Source organism: Syngnathus floridae, chromosome 1 (assembly GCF_059516105.1).
Source record: "Syngnathus floridae isolate MCC-2025c chromosome 1, RoL_Sflo_1.0, whole genome shotgun sequence".
NCBI classification, from domain to species: domain Eukaryota; kingdom Metazoa; phylum Chordata; class Actinopteri; order Syngnathiformes; family Syngnathidae; genus Syngnathus; species Syngnathus floridae.
In genome coordinates this window covers 16,750,923-16,774,376 of record NC_142413.1, presented here as the reverse complement: position 1 = coordinate 16,774,376, position 23,454 = coordinate 16,750,923, and the positions used below count along the sequence as shown (strand labels likewise).

Here is a 23,454-nt window from a genome sequence, read left to right as displayed (position 1 = left end):
ACTTGGGAATTTAAAGTGACACGCAAAAGGTCATGCTTAGTGCTCTTCAAATCTGCCCTACATAAACAGCCTTTGATTATAACCCGAGTCCCTTGTGATTGTGGCTTATCTCAAAGTATTAAACTTGTCCTACCACCTCTTCCAGTGTAGTAATAACAATGCGATCAGAATAGATGGTAGGGTAGTAGGTGCACTAAAAATTGCTTCCTGTGGCAACACTAGTGAAAAGTGAAAACAAGTTGACTGTGATGTGTGCACTAGCGGAAGCCTACGGCCCAGTAGACCTTGCAGCATAAATACATATGAAGTCATTAGTTCTGAGAGCAAGCTCACATGAAAATTAATGCGTGAAAAAAAATTAAGACAATAAAATGCCATTAGGCAACTTTGCAAAAAACAAAAGGCAAGGAAATGGTTGTACTTAATAAATATAAACACCATCAACTCTGTATTGAATACACATACATATAAACATACTTTACAGATCTATTGACACCTATTGTACAGCATGGGTGCTGGAGTTTAAGGTCGTAGCATTGGACTCAAACACAAGTCACACTTCCAATACATTTTACAAGAGGATTTTTGTCAAGTTTGAAGCAGGGAAACATTAAGCGTCTCTCTTATTTCCTCATTACCCCCTTTTTTTCTCTCCTTTCTTTACCACTTCCATGTCTGTATGAAGAGGTGAGCTTTGAGGCTGTACCGGCAGTAAAGTACTTGTTCACCTTGGCACTTCCTGCCTTCTGCCCTCACTCGTTCTCTTTTCTTTGTCCCATCCCCCCATCTCTCTCTCTCTCTCTCTCTCTCTCTCTCTCTCTCTCTCTCTCTCTCTCTCTCTCTCTCTCTCTCTCTCTCTCTCTCTCTCTCTTTCCCTCTCTTTAGAAGTGGGAGCTAGAGATTGATTTTAATCCTGTGGGAGCGAGCTGTACCTGTGCCACAGAGTGTGCCATAGTGTGGTGGTTTCAGTGCAGTCTCCTGAAATATAGAGAGACAGACAGATATAGGGAGATTGGAGTTACAATATAGATATCATCCAGCTCTGAGCAGTCTAAACTGTAGCCTCATCAGTGCCAGGCTACACTCGACACAGAATACAAAAAATAATACAAATCTCTAAAGTGATTGTGATAAGGATCATCAGTGATGATAATAATAACATTCTTCAAGGGATGGCTGGCAATCATGTCATTTTTATGTCAGGTTTCCTTGAAGAATGCTACATGTTTTGTGCATTATTTCCTGTACTTATCAGAGCATGTAATCACATCCAATTGTTACTCCCATTTTTTTTTTTTTTTTTTTTGTCTCCCACCACACCAGGCACACTCTTCCTCCCTCTGATACAGCAAAATCTGGATGAATTTAAGCCCACTCTTTCGGACCCTTGCCAGTGGGTCCTCTGATATGTACAGAATTATCACATGGTGCTATTGTTTTCATAATAGAAGCAAAACAACTGGCGTTGACTGGGAGAGAGAGAAAGAATATGAGAATGTGACTCACAGAGACAATACACCACAGTGTTCACATATGGAAATTGTCCTTGATGCGGCGAAGCAACTGAATGAAAGAAAGATATATATATATATATATATATATATATATATATATATATATATATATATATATATATATATATATATATATATATATATATATATATATATATATATATATATATATATGTATATATTACTTTGTAAATTGTGATGTATAATTATCCTCACTTACAGTGAAGTAATCACATGCACCATGAATGATTTGTAGCAATATCGGACTTCAAATATGTGTTACAACACTCAAAAGTGCATGGATAAATTTAACTCATGCATGGAAAAATGGACAAGTCGTGGCTAGGACACAGAAAGTAATATATGTTGCTGGTTTAGCCTTTTACAGCCATAAAGCCTCCACACATGGAAAGACTATCTTCAGTATTTTGGTACCACAACATCTGTGGTAATTTTGTGAAGTTAGAGGTCACTGATGTTAGACCTAAGAGAGGACCAAGATCATAATCTCTTCTGTATTTGTCCAAAACGTGTAAGCAATTGAGTAAGAGATATGTCTCAATACAGTCTTCTAGATGGTGTACACCAGAAACAATGATGGCCATTTGTCATCTCTTTAACCATAGGAGAAGAACTTACGCGCCCTTGAATAAGGGGTCAGCAAAAGAATGTGTTAGCCTTTGTCTGCCTACATGTTGGTGTGATGTCGGGGATCACTCAAACAAGGTGACGCTTGCTTAATCGGCCCCCGCTAAAGTGCACACCATCACAAGTGCTACTCATCACTGGCTGGCAGGTTGACCTCTAATACAATGCAGCACAGGTTGAATGAAAGTGATGAGATGTGTAAAAACTAAGGAGGGGTGCGAAGCGTGTGCGCGCGTGTATTGCTGCTGTATAATGGAGCCATATGGTAGCACAAATCTGTAGTCTCTGAAGTGTCTTTTACAAGCTGTACTCTTTAACAGTTACATCTGTACAGTCCCTGGAAACATTTTGATGACCTGCTCTGCATAAGCTGCTCTGCATCCATGTGTGTATTGTTTTGTAGGCTGGGTGTTTTTTACATTTCAGTAAGTATCTACAAGGCAGCAATCGGGTGTGGGTTTATTAAAGTACTGATCAACCACTTCCATCCATCAAACAGAAAAATAGACAAAACTGTCATTGATTGTTTTTAATTAGTGTTGTGGTGACTTGGCCAAAGTGGTTTCAAATTACACAGTTTGAGAACCTCACTTGAAACGGACTCCAAAAACGAATTGTTGAACAAAAAATGCTACTTCACTACTCATTCATAAATTCAAAAAAGCAGACCAAATAGTATGTAACACACAGATTGTTGTATAAAAGAGCCCCAATAAACAAACACCTATTACAACATCAACATCTGGGATCTGAGGCTGATACACCCAAGTGTCATCTTAGAGGATCACCACCTCCTTCCCTCCTCTTATCAGCCTTATACCAAACCTAATTACAGTGATTTTAATCATACTGTATTATGAGTGATTAACCCTTTAGTGCATTTAATTAACCTTTGCAGCCACAGATTTTCATCATGCGTTTTTCTTCATGACACAGGCTTTAAATAATCACTTTTAAAACTGGAGGGAAATCTAATGTCTAAAGTGGGAGCCATCACTTGTCAATTGCTTAAGGGGGCAGAAGATGAAAATATGGTTGGTAATTTCGACCAGTGACGACTTAATTATCTTGAAAACATTGAAAGTATTTTGGGGCTTATGACTCAAGGATGAGAATATAAAATATCAATCAAAGTTCAACAGAGCAAAATACAATTGGATAAAATATTTGGTTATCATATATGCATTGATTTTCAAATTGGTTCTAAGAAGACTTTAGCTCACCGACAGGCAAGTGAAAATCAGTTGCAATTCACAATGCTCAAAATCCAAGATCGACAATTTGGAATTGAGAAACTTGAGCAGCATATTTTTGCATATTTTAGGACAGCCACAACAAAAATGAGGGTGGGGGAATCATTCTGTCAAGTCGACTGTGTCACATAAACAAATTATGAATTAAATCTTTGGTACTCGGGGCTGTAGTCAGCTTATGTATTATACACTATGTCAGAGCATGGCTTTTAAGCAGGTTTTAAAAAGAAAGGTGGATGAAAGGCTCAGTGTGGGTGTCCTCATAAATTATCGTGAGCACAATACTTCATGGGATAAACAGTCATTTAGCCAAAAATGCCAAGAGTAATGTTAAGGGTTGCTATTGATGTTATAAATAAAATAAAGGATAAGAATCAAAATGCAAAAAAACAACACACGCACACACACACATGCATACACGCACGCACACATGATTGGAAAAATGAAAGCAACCAACAAAAGCAAAGACCTCATAAAAAATGAAGTCAATACACTGATGCAACGTCATGGCGGTGACCCAGAATTGAAAGAATGGCAGCTTTCACAATTGTAACCATGACAAAAACGAAAGCCAACCAAAGAAGCACCAAATCCACCAAAAGGGTAAAGACGAAAATGAAATCAAACAAGACAAAAACAAAACATCATTTGCCACTGGATAGATCGCAACCTCAGTTTGCAGTACATGATTTATGTTTTCAAATCAAATACCAGTGTGCCCGAAATACTGTATGTTGCCTATACGCCATGTATTGGAAATTTGACTTCAGAGCTCCTCAGTATCTTTTCAAATATAAACTACAACACAGCAAAAAGACAAACCTCAACTTGTATACTATACTTGAGCTAATTCAAACAAAGTACTGAAAGTGCATCTACATATGCAATTTATAACAATAATTGGGGTCATTAAAGAAGATCGTTTATGAGCTAAATGCAACGTCGGACGGGCAGGCTTTTTATGGACTAGTGCTCCCTTGGTATTTAAGTATATTGGTCTCAAAGCTCTGCGTCACCTTGATCCCTCGACCCCTCCTCCCCCTCCCCCCCACCCCCACCCCGAGCAGTACTTCGTCTTCCCCGCAGCACTGTGCTCTCGCTGTCGGCACCGAGCAAGGCCACCCCTCCTTACCTCTGATTTACATTTATTTCCCTCATCCGCTTTTATTTATTGGGGTACTTCGCGTTTGGCACATTTCTCTTTATGGAATCATAAGCCTTTGCTGTACTACCTCATTTAAATGAGCTTGTCCATGAAACGTTTTCCTATGAAACAACTCCCTGTACAATAAAACCAGGATAGTTTCACATTTTCCAAATTGAATTGCAGATTAAGTGAGAAGTCTCTGTCAATCCAGTTACCATGTTTACTTTTTGCTTGCTTGGTTTAAATGGATAGTCTAAATATTTGCACATAGCTTAACTCAGCCCTTGACCACTAATAAATCCGTTCAGTTCAGTAATCACTGTTCATGCCATAGTCGAAAAGAGTCTAAGATGCAAGCATTTAATTTTGAAGTGCATGTGGAATAATCCCAATTGATTGATGTATGGATTTTTATAAAAATAATAATGGTCTTCCTCCCAATAGTAATCACAAACAACAGTGCAAATTAATTACTTAAGATGGTCTGATGGTTAATTATGTGCAGGGGTTGAGTTTGAAGCAAAACAGCCCCATGAAGCAGATTTGTAAATTTCGGGTGGATGATGTTTAAAATTAAGTGGAAACGCAATAGCTATTCATCTGAATTGTGGATTTCAGCCATCATCCAAGAATGATGAAATAATTAAAAAACTTTAGGTCAATGTTTGGCCTCACACTGATGGTGACAATAAGTATGAAACATGATAAAAAAAAAAAATACAAATCCCCAAATTCAAAAGACCCAGCAATCATAATTGAATTGCTGCTGCTAATCAAGCTCTAAATGTGAACTTAACCTACCACATGTAAATGATTATGCAATTCTGATTGCTTACAAATGAGGAGGGGGCATACACAATTATGTTGCCTCACTCATGTGTTGAATTTCAGTATAATTTTCAAGTGCAAATTACATTCATGTAAACATTTTCTTGGCTTATCCCCGAACGTATTGGTGCTGCATATCGCCACCTTCCTCCTGTCATATCAACTACCTTGTGGTGTGAGGTGTAGTAGGGAAGGGGACTATTGTGGGTGGGTTGAAAAAGGAAGTCATGAATTACCTGTCGGGTGGCGATTTGCCCAGGAGTCTTGAATCCTCCCTGACAGCCGCAGTCTGAGACACTGTATGGGTCGGAGCTCGTCGATGAGCACTTGGAGAGCGTGTCACAGCCCACCACAAATGTGTTGTCCAAAGGGAGCTCCTGGATCACGTGATGCTTCTTTGGGGCCACCGGAGTCTCCGGTTTGATTTGAAATGTAGGCTGAGGGGACGCAGATTTGTAATGCTTGGCTAAGTCCGGGCTGTCAGGTTTGAAGGTGGTGGGTGTGGTGGCCCAGTTGTACTTCCCCATGGTTTGCTCCTCTAGCTCCACAGGGAGATCCAGCGTACCGTTAACATGCTCATGTGTGGGGTCGTCAGGCTTAGATTCATCTATGGTCACAAAGTTCAGGAGGAGGCTCTTTGGGGAGCGCTTCTTTCTCTTCTTCTTCTTTTTGATTTGACGGTTCTCTTGGTTAGGTGACACCCACTCGCCGCTCTGCTTGCCCTTCTGTACCACTTTGTGTCTGGGTGTCTGTCGGCAGCGCACCAAGGCAGTGACAAATATCACCAAGATGACAGTCATAGTCCCAGCGATGATAGCTATGACAACAATCACATATCCGTTAGCCTGAGGTGTTAACTCACTGTCCCCTATGTTTCGGTCCAGTGGTGTCTCCATGCTTTTCTGCAGCTGTTCTTGGATAAACGTAGCATTTGAAACAGTGTCATTGACAAATAAGTGAATGAGTGCAATAGCTTGTAATGATTCTGGCTGCCCGAGATCTTTGACTTTGACAACCAGCCTATGCAGTCCTTGATCCGCCGCCACAATTTTCTCCTGCAGTGTTATGTTGCCTGTTGCTTTGTCGATGGAAAAAAGCCCTCGAGGGGAGACTCGAGATGTGATGATGATGCTGCTGGTAATGCTATATTGTAGCTCAGCATTCATACCCGTGTCGTTGTCAATGGCAAACACTCTTGTAACAACGTCACCAGGGGTGGTGGTGGTCCGCACGAGGTCATATGAGTAATTGGAAGCAGGAACAACAAACACGGGGCGATTGTCATTTACATCAACCACATTTATAGTGACCTTGGCATAGGAAGAGCTAGGGGGTTGCCCTCCATCCACCGCCTTGACCATAAATGTGTAAGAGCTCTGCTGCTCTCGATCAAAAGTGATATTGGGCTTGATTACACCTGTTTGAGGGTCAATGATGAAATGATCTTTCCCATTCAAAATGGACAGGGTTACAACAGCATTATCTCCCGCGTCTGCATCTGTCACTGTAATTAAGCCCACAGTTCCAAAGAGTGGAAGGTTTTCAGGCACATAGAAGTTGTACTCGGGGTGTGTGAAAGCAGGGCTGTTGTCATTAAGGTCCTGAACGATTAGCCTGACAGTGACATTGCTCTGTAGGGACGATGAACCATTGTCCCTGCCTATGACAGTGAATGAGTACTTCTCCTGCTTCTCTCTGTCCAGTCGTTTGCCAACGGAAAGGATTCCTGACCGTCTGTCTATATTAAACCCATCGGGTGCATCGGGGCCAAGGGTATAAATAATCTCTGCATTATGTCCGCTGTCTGCATCAGTGGCACTGATTTTTATTAACTGTGAGGACGGGTCATTATTCTCTGGTATGGAAAGTTGAATTTCGGGCTGGGGGAAGATGGGCGCATTGTCATTCTCATCCTTGATTTTAATTAAAACCATAGCTGAAGTGTTCAAAGGAGGCGTTCCTCTATCCGAGGCCACTATCCTAATTGCATACTCTCGAGTTGTCTCATAATCGAGGGGAGCAGCTGTCTCCAGTAAAAACTGATCATTAAAGACAGGCTTCAGCCGAAATGGAACATCATGGTCAGTGTAGCAAGTGACTTTTCCATAGAGATCTGCATCTCTGTCTGTAACTGTGATGAGTGCTATTTTGGTGTTGAGGGGAGCATTCTCAGACAAAAGCACAGTCCCGTTCACCAAGTTGATAATGTAGCGAGTGTCAATGGAGGGAACATTGTCATTAACATCTGTAACATTTATAGTCACCGTGGCCCTGGAGGGTGTGGAACTGCCATCACTTGCCAGAACAATAAGTTTGTGAACAGGAGTGAGCTCCCTGTCCAGTGACTGCTTTACAGTGATTAGTCCCGTTGTGCTGTCAATGGCAAAGTGACGTTTGGTCGAGGCAGAGATCTGGTTACTGAAGGTGAAGTGGATCTGGGCGTTGGACCCTAGGTCTGCATCCGTTGCATGAAGCTGAACAACTGATGTTCCCGTGGGGGCATTCTCCGGTACCGTGACTTCCAACTCGCTATGCTTGAAGACTGGACGATTGTCGTTGACATCGGAGATGGTGACTTGCAGAATAGCAGTGCTGGACTTGGGAGGGTTGCCACCATCTTCTACCTTTATCTTCATGACAAAGGTGTCCTTCTGCTCACGATCTAGGTTCTGCTGAACGATCAACTGTGGCCACTTGTCACCTTCAGGCGTCTCAATGATGTCCAAGCCAAATTCTCCGACACTCTGAAAAGACCCAAATAAATAAATGAATAAATAAATAAATAAAAATGGTCACGTCCTCGCTCTTACATGAAATGACAGTATATACAATACAAACGTACGGTTATTTCAGTGTATATGCATGCTATCAGTCCCTCGTATTCGTTGGACTGTAATACTGATATTGTCAAGTGCTGTTAGTTAATCCTCGTACTGTTATTTCAGTGTCATGAATGAAAAGAGTACAATTTATTAGCAAGAGATGAAACAAGACAGCAGTATTTACAATGATCACATCACAAATTCAAAGCATACTCATCAACAGCCAACCTCAAAGCTCCAATCAACACATAAAATGTAAGCTTCACAACATTAATGTTAATTGATTATTATTATTATTTTTTGTAAATGTGACCATTCACTATAATCACTCAAGAGCCCATGTCGGTTTACACAACTTTATTAAAAAGCATTGTGGTAAAGAAATTCCAAGTGAAGTAAGATTAACGACCTAATTCAAACACACTGCAAGACCAAATCACATTATTTTGTGATATGAAGAATCTTAAATGTGAAAACTGCCTGTCTTTTTCAAGATGTGCTTAATTGAAGAGTATAACAGGGGAACAAACATACGTGATACCTAAAAAGAAACTGAACTGGCAAGACTGGAAGTAGTTGTGAACTTAATTGCATTCATCTCCATTGATAGCACTAGTGTTGAGAATTTCCAACAGAATATGGTATGGTCCTATGCACAGATCCAAAACGAAGGGCTCAGATGTAAGCATAGGGTGGTGGGGAGGAGGGGGTGGTGCAAGAGAGAGGGAGAGAGAGGGAGAGACAAAGAGAGAGAGAGAGGGAGAGAGAGAAGCAGCGAGAGAGCGAGAGAGCGAGAGAGAGAATGAGAGAGAACGAGAGAGAGAGAGAGAGAGAGAGAGAGAGAGAGAGAGAGAGAGAGAGAGAGAGAGAGAGAGGAAATAAAAAGATCAAGCCCATGAATGAGCTGCATGCACATTATGAAACAAAGAAGCCCTTTGAAGCTCTTTCAGTCAGAAGCAGTTTCATGGTGAAAGAAGAAAAAGGGTTCTCTTTAAAAAGATAAGCTTCATGCTGCACATAATGTTGGAAGTGATTACTTCCATCTAGGCACAGCCATCAAATGTGATTAAGATACATACATTTTCCTTGTTCAAGTCAGGATACTTGTACACACACAAGACTCCTTGAGGGTTTATAGAATTTAGGACCGTCCTTGTGCCAGCGTGAAGTCGACACGTGGGAACGTGCAGGTGCAGCATGTAAATTATTGTGTCCTCAGAAACAAATTGCTTGCAGAGAGTGTTGTCAACACGATTGACAGAACTACTTAAAAACAGCCACCGCAGCAACAATGATCTCAGAGTACCTTTTCAAGTATATTATGGCATGCAGCAATGCAGAGACACGGTTTTAACACAATTTGTGAAAATGTACAGAATTTGTGAAACTGATTTTTAGTCAAATGCACTAGAGGTAATTCTAGCAATAATCTTGGGTCTCTATTGCGTATCAACACTCTTCAATTCTCTGTTCTGTGAATGGCTTACAGCATCAGCACAGTAGCTAAGAATTAGTGCAATGCTTTTTGACATATTCATATTAATTAATAGTGGAATGTTGAGTTAGGCTGCATCAAAAGGAATGTTACACAATATTTGAACCAGCATTTACTTGATGCTTTTGTCTTGGTTTCACACAATTTTACAGCTGACAAGACAGCACTCAGTGCATTTCAATAAGTCGAGGAGAGCTATCACACAGGCTGCACACTCCTGAATACGGAATTAGTGTGGTGGATTGCGATAAGATCTCAGGCGGGCCAAGGGAAGGCCAAAATACTACTAGGAATCACTCACTCGAAACCCTTAGGCTGAGAAAGAAGGACAAAGCAGCTCCAAACTGCTAAGTGTGCAGACCACGTCACGTCGTAGGTTGCTCTGGTTGTCACCACACGTACATAAAGGCTAGAGGAGTTTAAGAATGTCAAGGTATTTCCATTCATACCACACAAATGAGCTAACATTTTTTTAGATGATTAGATAATTATCAGGGCACTAAGGTGGACGTAGGAGTACACCATGTAATCAAATCTGTCTAATTTAAATGAAAATCGTTGTGTGATGACAACAGAGGAAGTATTAGCAGATGATGAGCGAGGGATGACTTCTCATCCCTCTTCTCCAGACAGCACCACAGATTATCAGCAGATGCATTCTTCGGTCAAGATGATGACCTTGTTAAAACTCAGAGGAGATTGAGATTCGGTTAAGAATATATCAGAGGGACCGTAGTGACGATAATCACCCTCATGTAAGCCCTTGCACCTCTTTATAATGCTGAGAGAAACCAGCTATGTTTATATTATATTCCACAACAGCCCCCTTTCAGACCACTGTGGACAAAAACAGAAACAAAAGTGAGGGTGAAATGTGACACGCTCTAATTGCTGTAAATGCCAGAGAGATGTTTAAAGTGTCTAAACATTTACAACAGCAGCCATGGTATGGATGGAAACCTAGTTGGCCATAGTAAAACACTATGCACACAAATAAACCTGACAGTACGTAACTTGGAGGCGGCTCTAGTGGGACAGGAAGCAAATGCACTTTGCAGGTTCTACACTAAACCATGTGCTTAATTTACGAATATAGAGTAATCTAGGGTATGGTATGGCTCTACACACAGATCTAAAAAGAAGGCGGAGGATGTAGGCATAGGGTGATGATGGTGGTGGTGGGGGGGTCTAAGAGAGCGCAGGAGGAAAGGGAGAGAGAGAGAGAAAGAGAGGTAGACAGACAGACAAGACAGGCAGGCAGACAGAGACAAAAAGTCAGTGAGAAAAAAGAGGCAAGGCATGCATAAATAATCTAATTGGTTGTGTCAAAGTCAAGTCAAAGTCAAAAAAGTCAAAGTCTGCTTTATTGTCAATTTCTTCACATGTCAAGACACACAAAGAGATTGAAATTACGTTCCCACTATCCCACGGTGACAAGACATAGTTCACAATGTACAGACAAGTAAACAACACAAGAAAATAAAACAAGAAGGCACAAACAATGAATAAACAAGAGTGATGAATAAATAATAATTAAACAAATTACACAACAAATAAGTACAGGACGCTAGGCAGAAGGGGGAAGAGAGTTCAGGATCCTAACAGCCTGGAGAATGAAGCTGTTGGTGAGTCTGGCGGTGCGGGAGCGCAGGCTCCTGTACCTCTTCCCAGAGGTGTGTGTGTGTGTGTGTGTGTGTGTGTGTGTGTACACGCATATGGTTGAGTGTGTGTGAGAGCGAGAGAGAGAGAGAGAGAGAGAGAGAGAGAGAGAGAGAGAGAGAGCGAGAGAGAGCAAATACAAGTAACAGGCTCTTGTCCATAATGATAGATTCGTGAATTATAGCAGTTGTTGAATGAAAACTAAGATGATAAAACATTAATTGAACGGCAGTATGTGACCCCCCCACTAATACTAACTAAGGAGCTGAGCCCTGCATTTCTGCCTCATTCAACTCTGCCAGGGCCACAAATATGCTCCAAAAGCAGCCGAGCAACAAAGTTTCATCCGTGGACAAAAAAAACATTGACAGAACATGACTAATGGGGGGGACCCTATCAGAACGAAATGAGCTGGGAAGGAGCCCACTTGTATTCAAGGGAGATCACAGGCTGAACCATAGTCTGCCTTTGAGCCTGCAGGACTCAGCAGCATTGTCCCCCCCCCCCCCCCCCCCTCCCCTGCCCCCACCCCCCCATGGCCTGTCATGGAGACAGTGAGAACAAGACTGCAAGACTTGAATATGGAGAAAATAAAATGATGCACAACAGTTTGGACAAGTGGCTTTGCAGTGCCGGCTAGGAAAATAAGAATAAACTATTACCACCATAACCATTACTACCATTAGTTTCTCATTCCTCTACAAGCGTTATTGCCACAACTTACCAATTTTGGTGGCTAAATGTGATTTATTAATTTTGACTGAGACAAAGAAAAATAAAGACAATTATATCCTCTCATCAAGCAGACTAATAAGATGAAGCAAAAAAGGTCAACTTCTGGGGGTAAAAATTAATATTGATACTGCTCCACCAAAAAAAAATAAAGGTATTTTAATTCCGCTTTCAATAAAATGTTCAAAACTGTGATGGAGGTTGAATTTGTGCTGAGAAATGCCATTGCAAAGCCACATAAAACAACCAAATTGATAATAGTAATTTCCAGATATCAGAGAAAGTACAATATTTGGATATTTCTGATGCTAAACAGCATTAGCGTGAAAGCCACTCTTTAAGCATTGAGGGTATTCAGACCAAAACCACAACATTCCAATGTACACTGGAATCAAGGTCAGAGGTTGAATACTTAATCGAGGTGGCATTGAGATCAGTCAATTGACTTGCAGAAATCCACTTCATTGTGCAGTTTATCAGTGAGACATAGCCTTTATAGCCGACAGCAGCACATTGATCTACACGGGGTGACTTGAACAAGACACCCACTTTAAATGTGTATGAAGACGCTGACACAGATGAAAGTCGGTTTAATGTAGTGTGTGATGCTGCAAATTCATTCGCTGGGATAAGAAAAGGGGTCAGTATGAGAGAAGCAAAGCCAACCTTCCCAGCAAAAAAAAAACCCTGAATATCTTTGGGTCCTAAGTATATCTCAGCGATGGATACTGCGTTATCCCAGGAATGAATACTATACAGTGATATTATCTGCTTCTTCGTTTTTCTTCATTCATGCATGGGATTGCTTTTTTTGACCTTGACCATTTCAAAAGATGCCTATTTTTGCAGTTCAGGTGTTGTGACAAACACTCCATTGGACCACAGCGATGCCAGAAACACTCTCAAAAGCCTGATTAACAACTTTTGTTTGCTGTATTGAAGCACTCTGTGGGACAAAATTACACAGTTACCCTCTTTAGCTTGGGAAAAGTGTAAAGATGCACAGAGATGTTTTATCGTAAAATTCGTCACATTAAATGTAGATTGTAAGTGAATTTGTAGAGCACAATGGTAGCAATTTACACATTGTTGCCTGCACAACACAAAAAAACTGGGCAAACTACAGTATCATTCTGAGTGTGCTTTTCAGAAAAATCTCACAGGACCCGATATTGGTAGTCCAAGGGTGGCTGAGCAGCCAAGAGCTATTCTTGGACTTGCTTGCACGTTCTTTCACGACTAAACACTGGGCTTTCGCCTACAATTTAAGTAAGAAAAAAATAAATTTAAAAAAAAAAAAAAAAAAAACACATACCAGAGTTGGAAATGTCTCTGGCACGTTTTAATGATCCCTACTAAATTTTACACATGGAACCAGGAACACAAGAAAATTAATCACAAATACAATATAAGTATAATGAGAGAATAAATCAGGGATACTGTGCCAAGTATGCTCTTAGAAGAACTTTCTGTGAAAGATAATACAACGGCAGGCCAGGCGAGTTTTAGAGCGCTTTATATTGTGGAAAAAGGACAAAGGAAATTATTGCAAATGATCATTGTAATGTGCACATTTGCTTGGTGATTTTCCAGGCATGAACAATTCAGGACATTGCGCTGGAGAGACCTTGGAAATAGGGAAGACTCTTTAAAAATGCAAATTGCTTTTACAGCAGACAGGGATGTTGATGATTACGGCTTTACCAAAACAATGTCAACTTAATTTGTGAATCCAAGATGGACTTTTCATTTGTCTCACTATGGATATCCCTTTATTTACAGTGTTTGAGCTTTCCTCCAGGGTCCTTGTGAACACAGTTAAATTAAACTTAATTTCTGTTTTTCATCAATCGCCAAGGCGTGTTTTCCACCATCTAAAATCTGGGGCAAATCCTGTTTTGTTCATATATAAACCGCACTGGACTATAAGCCGCAGGTGTTTTAGTGTTTAACTAAAAGAATTGAACATTGAATTGAATTGAATTGAATTGAATTGAATATGCACAAATCATACAATATCCTAAAACTCCTGAAAAATCCATATATAAGCCACACTGCACTATAAGCCACAGGATTCAAAGCTTGTGCAAAAAGTAGCGGCTTATAGTCCAGAAAATACGGCAGGTGATGAAAAGTTTTGTCTCATTCTGCATAAGGCGTCTGTTTGGATAAAACTGTGCAATTCTTCTTTACCAGCTTTAATGTAACATATTCAACCCATGCAGGGAATTGGGCAATTCACTCGTTGCTGCGTCTGCATTTTCTGATTTCTTTAAATGGTACGCCGGCATTTTCTCATAAATTTGCACGTGGAAGCATTCATTATTTTTTATAAAACATTGAGAACATGATATGTCTATGGTATATATAATCACATTTCAATGTAGGATTATAATTCTGTACGGAAATGCACTGCAGCCATACAGCAATTGAGAGATCAGTAGTAAAAGTGATGTTGAAAGGTTTGCAATGGCGGGGAGGATTACCAGTTTGCTTTAGGGTTAAATAAAAAAAAAGCAAAAACCCGTGGAAAAAGCCAAGGTAGCATACCCTGTTAAGCACAGTGGGATGCAGCGGGATGCTTACTCACTAATAGGTTGCTGATGAGTATTCTTTATAGGTTAGTGTCTGCTGCACAGGACAGCTTATTTTATGAATCACAAAAAGACACTAATGTTCACTAAAAGTAATTAATTTTACAGAGTCCATGGGGGAATCAGTATCCAAGTTTTACTACTTTTACCTAACTCACCATTAAAAAACATGATGTGAACGATAGCCTTTGGAATAGATGTGACTGAGGATATTCAGTAACTGCCGAGAGTTTGACTTTACTGGAATGATTTGTCAAGAAAATTCCCATTTTGATTGTTCGTTTATGCAAATCATCATTTTCTAAGGCCCGCAAAAACAAATCATGCAAGTCAACCAAAACTTTATATTGTTGTCTGTAATAATGTTGAGCTATTCCTTTTCTTTTGTTACAGAAACTTGAAAAATAATTGAAAAATATGCTTGACTTCCGATTTCAAAGCCAGTCGGTTTGCTGTGTATATGATGAGGCAATTTAACATTTATTTGGTTTCGCAGACTAAACAGCGCTCTGAGGGAAATTGCAACTATAATGTGGCACACACCTGGTGCAACAACAGGCCCTTATTAAGACAAAGAAGAAGTCCAATTAGACAAAAATATTTAACTGTATTTAACTGTCATTCTCACCTTGACCAGCTCGTAATGTTGGATCCCATTGATTCCGACATCGGGGTCAAATGCAGAGGGCACCGGGTACCGGGTGTTAATGGCAGTGTTCTCTGGGATTGAGATGTTTATGACCGTGGACTGGAAAAGGGGGGCGTTGTCATTGACGTCCTCAATCAGGAAGCGGATCTTGACCAGTCGGAAGATCTCGTCAGGCAAGACAGCCACCTCTATTTCATAATAGCAGCGTTTCTCTGCGAAAACCCCGGAGCAAAGCTTCTCCCTGTCGATTCGGTGATTGGTTGTAAAGATCTCCCCCGTGTTGGCCTCCACCCTCACCAAAGGCACGTCCCCTGTCTTGTAGACAGGCTTGAACTGCAGGGGTGAGGACAACCTGATGTTTGGGTCCAAGTTGAGGTCGAGATCCCTGCGCAGGTTCCCAATGCGGACGTTCTCCGGCTGCTCCTCCTTCACTGTGTAGTCTCTCTCCTGGGCCCGGCATATGAAGACCGTGGAGGTGAGGAAGACCACCAGCACATGAGTCTGACTTGCTAAGTTCATACTCAATGGTGAATGGAGCTTCACTTCCACAGAAGCAATTCTGTCTCGAGAGAGTGCAACAAAAACACAAAGGGGGAAAGGACAGATAACGTCAATGTCGGAATGTACATTTTGTTCAAATCCTGCTGCGGTGGTGACCTATTCATCTAAGCAAGTTATGAACACCCATCCCTCCAATGTCCTTGCAAGCAAATTAAAGGTAATTTTACAACATTAACCTTTGCTAACGTCCATGGGGCATTAGAAGACAAAGGTCAATCTATGTACGCAAATTTAATGAAACGTGTCATTTTTTGGGTCTCAACATTATGTGAACTAGTGGCAGTAAAATAGTTTGCATTGACAGATTGTGCACATAAGACCTTCCATTCACGTCAAATGTGTGTGAATCAATGCGGTGCATAACTACAGCACATAACTGAGCATCAGCTGAGCAGGAGAAGGCGTTACGCATTGATGCTTGCATGCATGCACACACGCATCACTGTGAGTTGTAACACTTGACAGCCGCTATTAATAGACAGCCTAATTTGCTTCCAACGTAAACAATTGAGCTCCCGAGTATTTTGTGAACGACCATGTGCAGTGGAACGAGACAGACAGCTATTTGGAATTAGAGTGAGGTTTTTCAGATACATTTTTGAAATATAATTCACACTATATATATATAGTTGTGTTGTGTGTTTTTTTTAAATAGAAATGAAATGCATTTGGTTTTAACATTGCAATGAATTGTCCATTTATTAGACTGACAATCAATATGCTGCTGCAGTTACTAGGAAACGGATGGACGGTGGACAACATTCATTTGAATGATGACAGTATGTAGGAGATTAAAGGTCAATTATCCTTTTTATTTATTTTTTTAAGATGAGCAAATCTTTCAGAATTGTGCATTACTGTCCCGTTTTGGCACGTCTTTTTTTTTAGCAGATTCAAACGGTCCGGAAGAGTTGTCATAACATGGATGTGACTCAACAACAGCCCACCGTTGAGGTCATGTTCATTTTTCATTTTATGTTTAAAAACCCTTATTTCTAAAACAAATGTGTTTCTATGACATTAAACTAATTTTGTTGCTCTGTACGTGCAATGATAATTGAATTCAGTTAAGTCCAATTTAAAACACAAAAAAATAAGTGGAAAATAAAGGTAGACTGCAGCTAAATAGCCACTTTTTGTGACATGATTCTTTCAACCAGTTATTAAACTTGGTAGTTCGCAAATATTACGTGTCACTGAATGAATGATTTGACAGTGAGATTAATTGTGTTTAAGTAAGTGTTTACTAAAAGAAACATTGTATTGATGATGAGTCTAAATTAGTCAATTATTATCAGCACCCAATGAGAATTTTACAGTGCAACATATTTGCACTATGAATTGGGAATGTTGTTTTTTATCATTCAATTCACTGTACAGGAATAAAAAATGCTGAATGAATTTCCCAGCTATTTTACAAGATTAAAAAAATAACCTGTAAGAAACGGCATGCATGAACACCTAAATTGCACTACAGGGGTCCTCTTTCTTGGCAAAGCAATCCCACTCGCTGAAGCCCTCAACACACTGACAAATGGGAATTGATTAAAAATAAGAATTTAATTTAGCCATTTTTTAATGGCATTAATTGCAAGGAGTTTCTTTTCATTCGTGTTATAAAGCGGACACACGAGACTCATTATAGAACAGTTAGACGAGAAGACAGCTGACATTGATCAGTGTGAGGATTACTTATATTGTATGAATAGCACAAGTAGTACTGTGCTGCTGCATCAAAATATGGATGGGTTACACATCCCATCAGCAAGGGTGGAACACTTTGAAGTGTGTCATATCAGATGGTGAATCACTTTACTGTGATGATCGCAAAGCACTCCAAGGTGTATGATGAAGTTTGAATTTAAATGAAAAGTGATTCACCACTGTGAAAATGAAATAAAGCAGGAAGGATCAAATAATCATCTATATTGTGTATTCCTCATAACGTGACAATAGTTTTCTAAAAGTATGATAGGGTGGATGTGTGTGTATCTGTATTTGAGTCTAAGTAACTTGGCAACGTTAATGTAGGCTGAGAATAATATTTTACTAGAACTCAAAACACTTCCACAGAGCGGACACTAGACTATCAATCCCAATCATATTATGTCCAAAATGTCCGAGTAAACTTTGAGATTTGCAGACATGTGAAATTCTGATAAATATATTGACTTTTTTTTTTTTTTGTCTAATGGCGATAACACCTTACACAATGAAATGGTACGGGAAAAAAAAAAACAGTACATATAACAAAAGACTGGTCATGTTTTGTTTTGTTTTTTAAATCAGTGAGAAATGGTATGAAGCACCATTACATTTGATTAGGAGGTGATTCTAATACTGTACTTTACCCCTCATTTAATGTACCTTAGCATTCGTTTATCTTGGTATGATGCAGTTCAGTTCTTCACCAATTCAAACTTGAGCCGCAGAAATACAATTAAATAACAATATCATCTTACTTGAATCCTTTGTTTCCAGAACAATATGCCAACATTAGTGTTTTCCACTACACACAATTATCCTGTCTCTTCTGTTTTGTCCACGGGGGCAGGGACCAAGCCAACCAAGAGGATGAGCTGGTAAAATATAAGTGTCACTCTGTGTGTCTCCTTTGCTTACATTTTAATAGTCTACAGAAATGCTATTTTAAGGTCCAGACGGCTGGTTGGATTCAGTCAGTGAACCCAAGCTTTCCTCTTGGGAGAAAACTTGAAGAGTAGTAGGCCTGCACTGGATCACTTTTCATGACGGCATGACGGGCAAGTCTTCCTGCTGTTTGGATTTACTGGCTGAGCGGGAGGCCAAATATACTGTACAATCGCTGTTCACCCCAAAAGAGATCTTAAACAATCAAGTGTGTTCATAGCCTAACGACCCAAATACAATGAGATTTCTTTATCAGAGCAAAGTTCTTTATCATCATTATGGAAATGGGATTTTTAAAAGACTTGTCTTGGGGTCAACAAATTGAACAGCTCTAAAGATCACCAACAGCCTGATGAAACAGCTCCAGCCCGCCCCCCCCCCAACCCCCAAACAATTACAGATAGCCGACACAATTTTCCCTAAGTACCGAAGGAATAACATATGCTCTCCCTGCAGAAATTACGACAATGGCGACATTAGATAGTCCTCCTGGAAATGGACAGAGTACCGGAAAACAGTTGTTTAACCTTGACAAAGTTGAACACAGGCCAAGAACTTTCGAGTTCACTTCAGAGTTCACTATAATCGAAATGTATTTGTTTAGCAAAAAACAAAATGATTAAAATAAAATATTTTGCAGTTTGCATTTTAGATTACCAGCCACAGTGGCTTTTCCTGGCAGTTGTAGTGATTGAGAAAACATAAGTTCTGTAGTTTATATAAATCCATGTTCTTACCCTCTGCATTCGCTACATGACAAATTGATACGGCGGTAATATTGGGACTCAAGAGGACAGTCACTGTTCATCCATTACTGCTGACAAAAGTAAACTTTCTCACTGTGTGACTGTGTCATTGATAACAATAATGATGATGTTAACAAATCAACAAGAGATGTCAGTTTAGTACAAAAAAAATATTTCACTTTTAACAACTTTGTGAAACCTTGCCAAATGTTATGGACAAAATATGCTTAAACAAAGTGAGCAGACTTCAAAATAAATTACAATTGTTGAAGGGAAAGTAAAGCACCATCTTTGCTTGGGTCGGTCATACAAATATTTCAGTGGCTTATGTAGTATACACTCAACAGCCAGTTTTTTTTTAGGTATACGTGCAAAATAAATGACATAAAAAATGTTTTACCATCATATACGCATGCTTATTTTTTAAGTGTAATTGTAGCAGTAGTCTGACATTTATAATTGCATTGCATCCTATTGAGACATTTTTTGACAGCGCTTGTATTGAACGTAATTTTATTGTGTGGTTTGTGTCATGTATACTATATAATGAGTGAACGTGAAAGAGGAAAGACTTTTAAAGTAAGCGCTACGACATGTTAGAGAACACACAACCCAAGCCATGAATTAGTCGAATGACACCTTTTCATGCATTGGCTTTCTTACTCTTTCAAATTGGTGATAATGTTGCACCTGATGCTTTAGAGTTGATTGCTGTGGTGGGAGCTTTAAAATAAACTGTACTGCAACTATCAAAAAAAAAAAAATGGCACCAACCCATGTTGCAATATTATTTCAGCCAAATTTAAAAATTTGTCTGAATATAATACCATAGTGAGGTATTAAACCCCCTACATTTCAGTCATCTGAAAGCATGATCGTACTGTCGAAATTTTTATGAGACCCAAACAAGCCTTAGTGATGATGACAGACACATCACGACGACTTGTCTCCTAAGAGCAAAATGGAAATTGGTCTGGAACAAACGGATTGCCCCCCCGAGGTCACAGAGTAGACTGTGACAGCTCCACACGGCTGGACCCGGATGGCGCTTGTTGCCGCGCACCCACGCAACGTGCTTTGCAGCCAAGATGCAGAGAGCGGCGCGCGCTCGAAAGTCGAAGCACTTTCAAAAATCGGAGCATCAATTAATTATATTACTATAATATGTATATTTTTCCACTTGTAAATAGCTGTACATCGAGTGCACATAGGGGGAAAGCCATATTTATCCTTTGATCAGCGAGGATCGGGACGCAATTTACGGGCTCACTATCGCCTTAATATATGTCCACTTTGAATCAGTGCGCTATGGCGCATTTTTGGTTGGAATTTGAATGTCGAGTGAGCTCGGCGATTGTTTAAACAGACACATAATGTCAAACAAATTCCCACCCTCTCACTAAAGCTATTAAAAAGCAAAATGTCTTACCTTTTTCGCTTGGCTGGGCTGAAAAATCAGTTAGTGCTGCCTCCGCGTAAAGGCATCACTGATTTTCAAAAAGGAAAATATAAAAATAATAAATAAAGTGCCATGTATTGAGCTGAAGTGAAGATTAGACGAGGGCAATAATCCTCGTGAAGAAGAAAAAACAATGCCAAGAGAATAAAACAAATATCCACTACAAAAACTTATCCATGCGCAAAAATCGGTTGTCCACGAGAGCTGGAGGAAATAAACACGCACACAACTTTGTTTGTAAATGGAATGCCAGTACAATTCCTCTTCAGCTGTCCAAGCTTCGTTTTTCTCACTGTATCTAATTAAGTCAAAATCGAATGCGCTAAAATGTGCGTCAAAAACTTCCATCCAAAAATACACTTCTACGTGAACACTTACAGACACTCAATTTTACAATCTTGAGCAAACAAACAAACAAAAAATCCCAAATAAGAGGGATGCACAGTTTGCATCGCTTGCCCGCCCCCCTCCCTCCCTCCTCCAGATGGCTCAAACTGAGGCTCGGTGCAGCACACTTGCCGGAGCCGGGATAGACGCTTCGCCGAGGCGGTGCGCTAAACTGGAAACGTCTCGGTAGTATTGGGTGAACTCTCCGTGTGTGCCCACCTCTCTCCCTCACCCGCTCTCCCCGCTGCTGACATCACGGAAGGAGGAGGAGCCAGGAGAAAACTCCGGCGCTGTAGTCCTGTTAAAGCCGCACTGCGCTGGTGAGAAATTCACACTGGCTTGAGAGGAGAGGAGAGGAGTGCAAACTGGTTGCGCGACGCTACTCCTCCTCAAATCCAACTGAAAGCGAGAGGGCGGCAATGTTCACTTGTATTTTCATCTTCCCAAAGTCCTTTTGGATCACTGGCGCCTCTGCATGAAGATGAGCGTTGTGCTTCTAACTCTTCATTTTTATTAGGGCTGAGACGGGGGGGATAATAGGGTTGTTCACACTTCCCATGAATAGCTATTTCTCAGACACTTCTGGTGGCACCAGGAGCCGTTCAGATTACATATAGTTTGGTTTATACTCACAGAGCATCTTAGTGAGATTGACGTGTTAGGTATCATTTAAAAACTATTTGATGGAAATGATCAAGCACATAGAAATTAGCTTGGGAAGGTAGACTCAATCCTGTCCCATCGGGTGAGTCTGGTAGGGAGTCTGATCAAGCGCGTTGCCAAGGTGGGGCTAACATATACAAACAGACAGCAAAACAAACCAATCAGTGGAGAGTGACCGTGACAGTGGGAAAAACAAAACAAAAAAAAACTTGAAATAAATGCTTCTAGTGTTGAAGGCTGCTGACTATGTGTCCTGGGTTTTTTAAAACTCATTTATTGCTGAATGAAACAAACTATTATCTCTCACGCACAACACTAGATAGGAGTGGATGTATGCCTTTATTTTTTACCTACATAAAATTATACATTACGAGTTGCTGATTTAGTTCAAAGGTGGCTTGGTGGTGCACTGGTTAGCACATCGGCCTCAGAGTTAGGAGGGTGCCGGTTCAATTCCACCTCTGACCCTCCCTGTGTGGAGTTTGCATGTTCTCCCCGTGCCCGCGTGGGTTTTCTCTGGGCACTCCGGTTTCCTCCCACATTCCAAAAACATGCTTGGTAGGCCAACTGAGCACTCCAAATTGCCCCTAGGTGTGAGTGCGAGTGCGGATGGTTGTTCGTCTCTGTGTGCCATGCGATCAGCTGGCAACCGGTTCAGGGTGTCCCCTGCCTACTGCCTGGTGACTGCTGGGATCCAGCACGCCGGCAATCCCCGTGGGGACAAGCGGTATAGAAAATGGATGGATATGTTTTTCCTCAGGTCTCAGAATAATACCATGATAAAAGATGTAATGTATTTAACGTTTGTCTAGAGACACCAACCGTATTAAATTTGACTAAAGCTGATCAAACATGATCTGTAAAGGAACTCAAACAAGATCTGTGATTCTGCCAATATCAAGTAAGTCAACCATGAAACTTTGCCACAGTGATCAGAAAAACCTCTACGTGGTAGTTTTTTCACTTTTAAATTTCCTTATCAAACAGGGCATTCAGTTCATCAATGACTCATTGGCTTTCTCATATTTCTCCCTTACTCAGTCAGCATGGCGCTGGGCATTAGCACCCCATGCACATGCTTTAGACCAAAATAATTTCCGTCCACTCTTAAGTAGTATTGATCACATCTCTGAAAATAAGGTGGGTTGCTACATAAATAATAAGATGGTCAGGATACTCTTTTATTTTGTTACCCATACTGTATTTCTCCCATGCATGAACTATAAAGGTTTGGAACATTTTTTAAGATTTTTCATAGCATGTTACAGTATAAAATGTGGTTCACATTGTACGTTTCCAATAGAAAGGAACTCTTTTTGAAGAGCCAGAGAATTTTGGGGAAAAAAGGCCCCTTTTTACAGAAGCTGACTGTTTCCACGGTCACTTTCAAGAACCACTTAAGTTATACCCCACTGAGTTGAATCTCTCTCTATTGCCTCATTTCTTTCAGTTTTCTCTCCCTCTTTCCAAGATCTCTGGAGGTAGGAAAGATTTGAAAAAGATGGAGTGGACAGAGAAAGGACAATTCAATATTTACTTTTAGCTTCTTTGCAGCAGAGGTAGAATTTCAGAGATATAGTGCAGGGACCCAAGATAGACAAAAACTACATGAGATAATATTTGAACTTTTCCCGCAGCGCGTGAATAT

The 23,454-nt window shown here is 40.4% G+C and overlaps 1 protein-coding gene across 5 annotated transcripts in view; it reads right to left on the bottom strand.

Moving 5' to 3' along the window:
• Positions 1-23,454, bottom strand: part of pcdh11 (protocadherin 11) — a 232,684-nt gene that overhangs the window by 108,948 nt on the left and 100,282 nt on the right. For 4 of the 5 annotated variants that reach the window (XM_088379239.1, XM_088379247.1, XM_088379256.1 and 1 more), the window contains 2 exons: positions 15,321-15,900; positions 5,627-8,134 (listed from right to left, as the gene is read on the bottom strand). In XM_088379239.1, the coding sequence (XP_088235365.1) occupies positions 5,627-8,134; positions 15,321-15,900 (3,088 nt within the window). Of the gene's footprint in view, positions 1-5,626; positions 8,135-15,320; positions 15,901-20,726; positions 21,347-23,454 lie in introns of those variants that run through there. The other variant, XM_088379270.1, reaches the window with a different exon arrangement.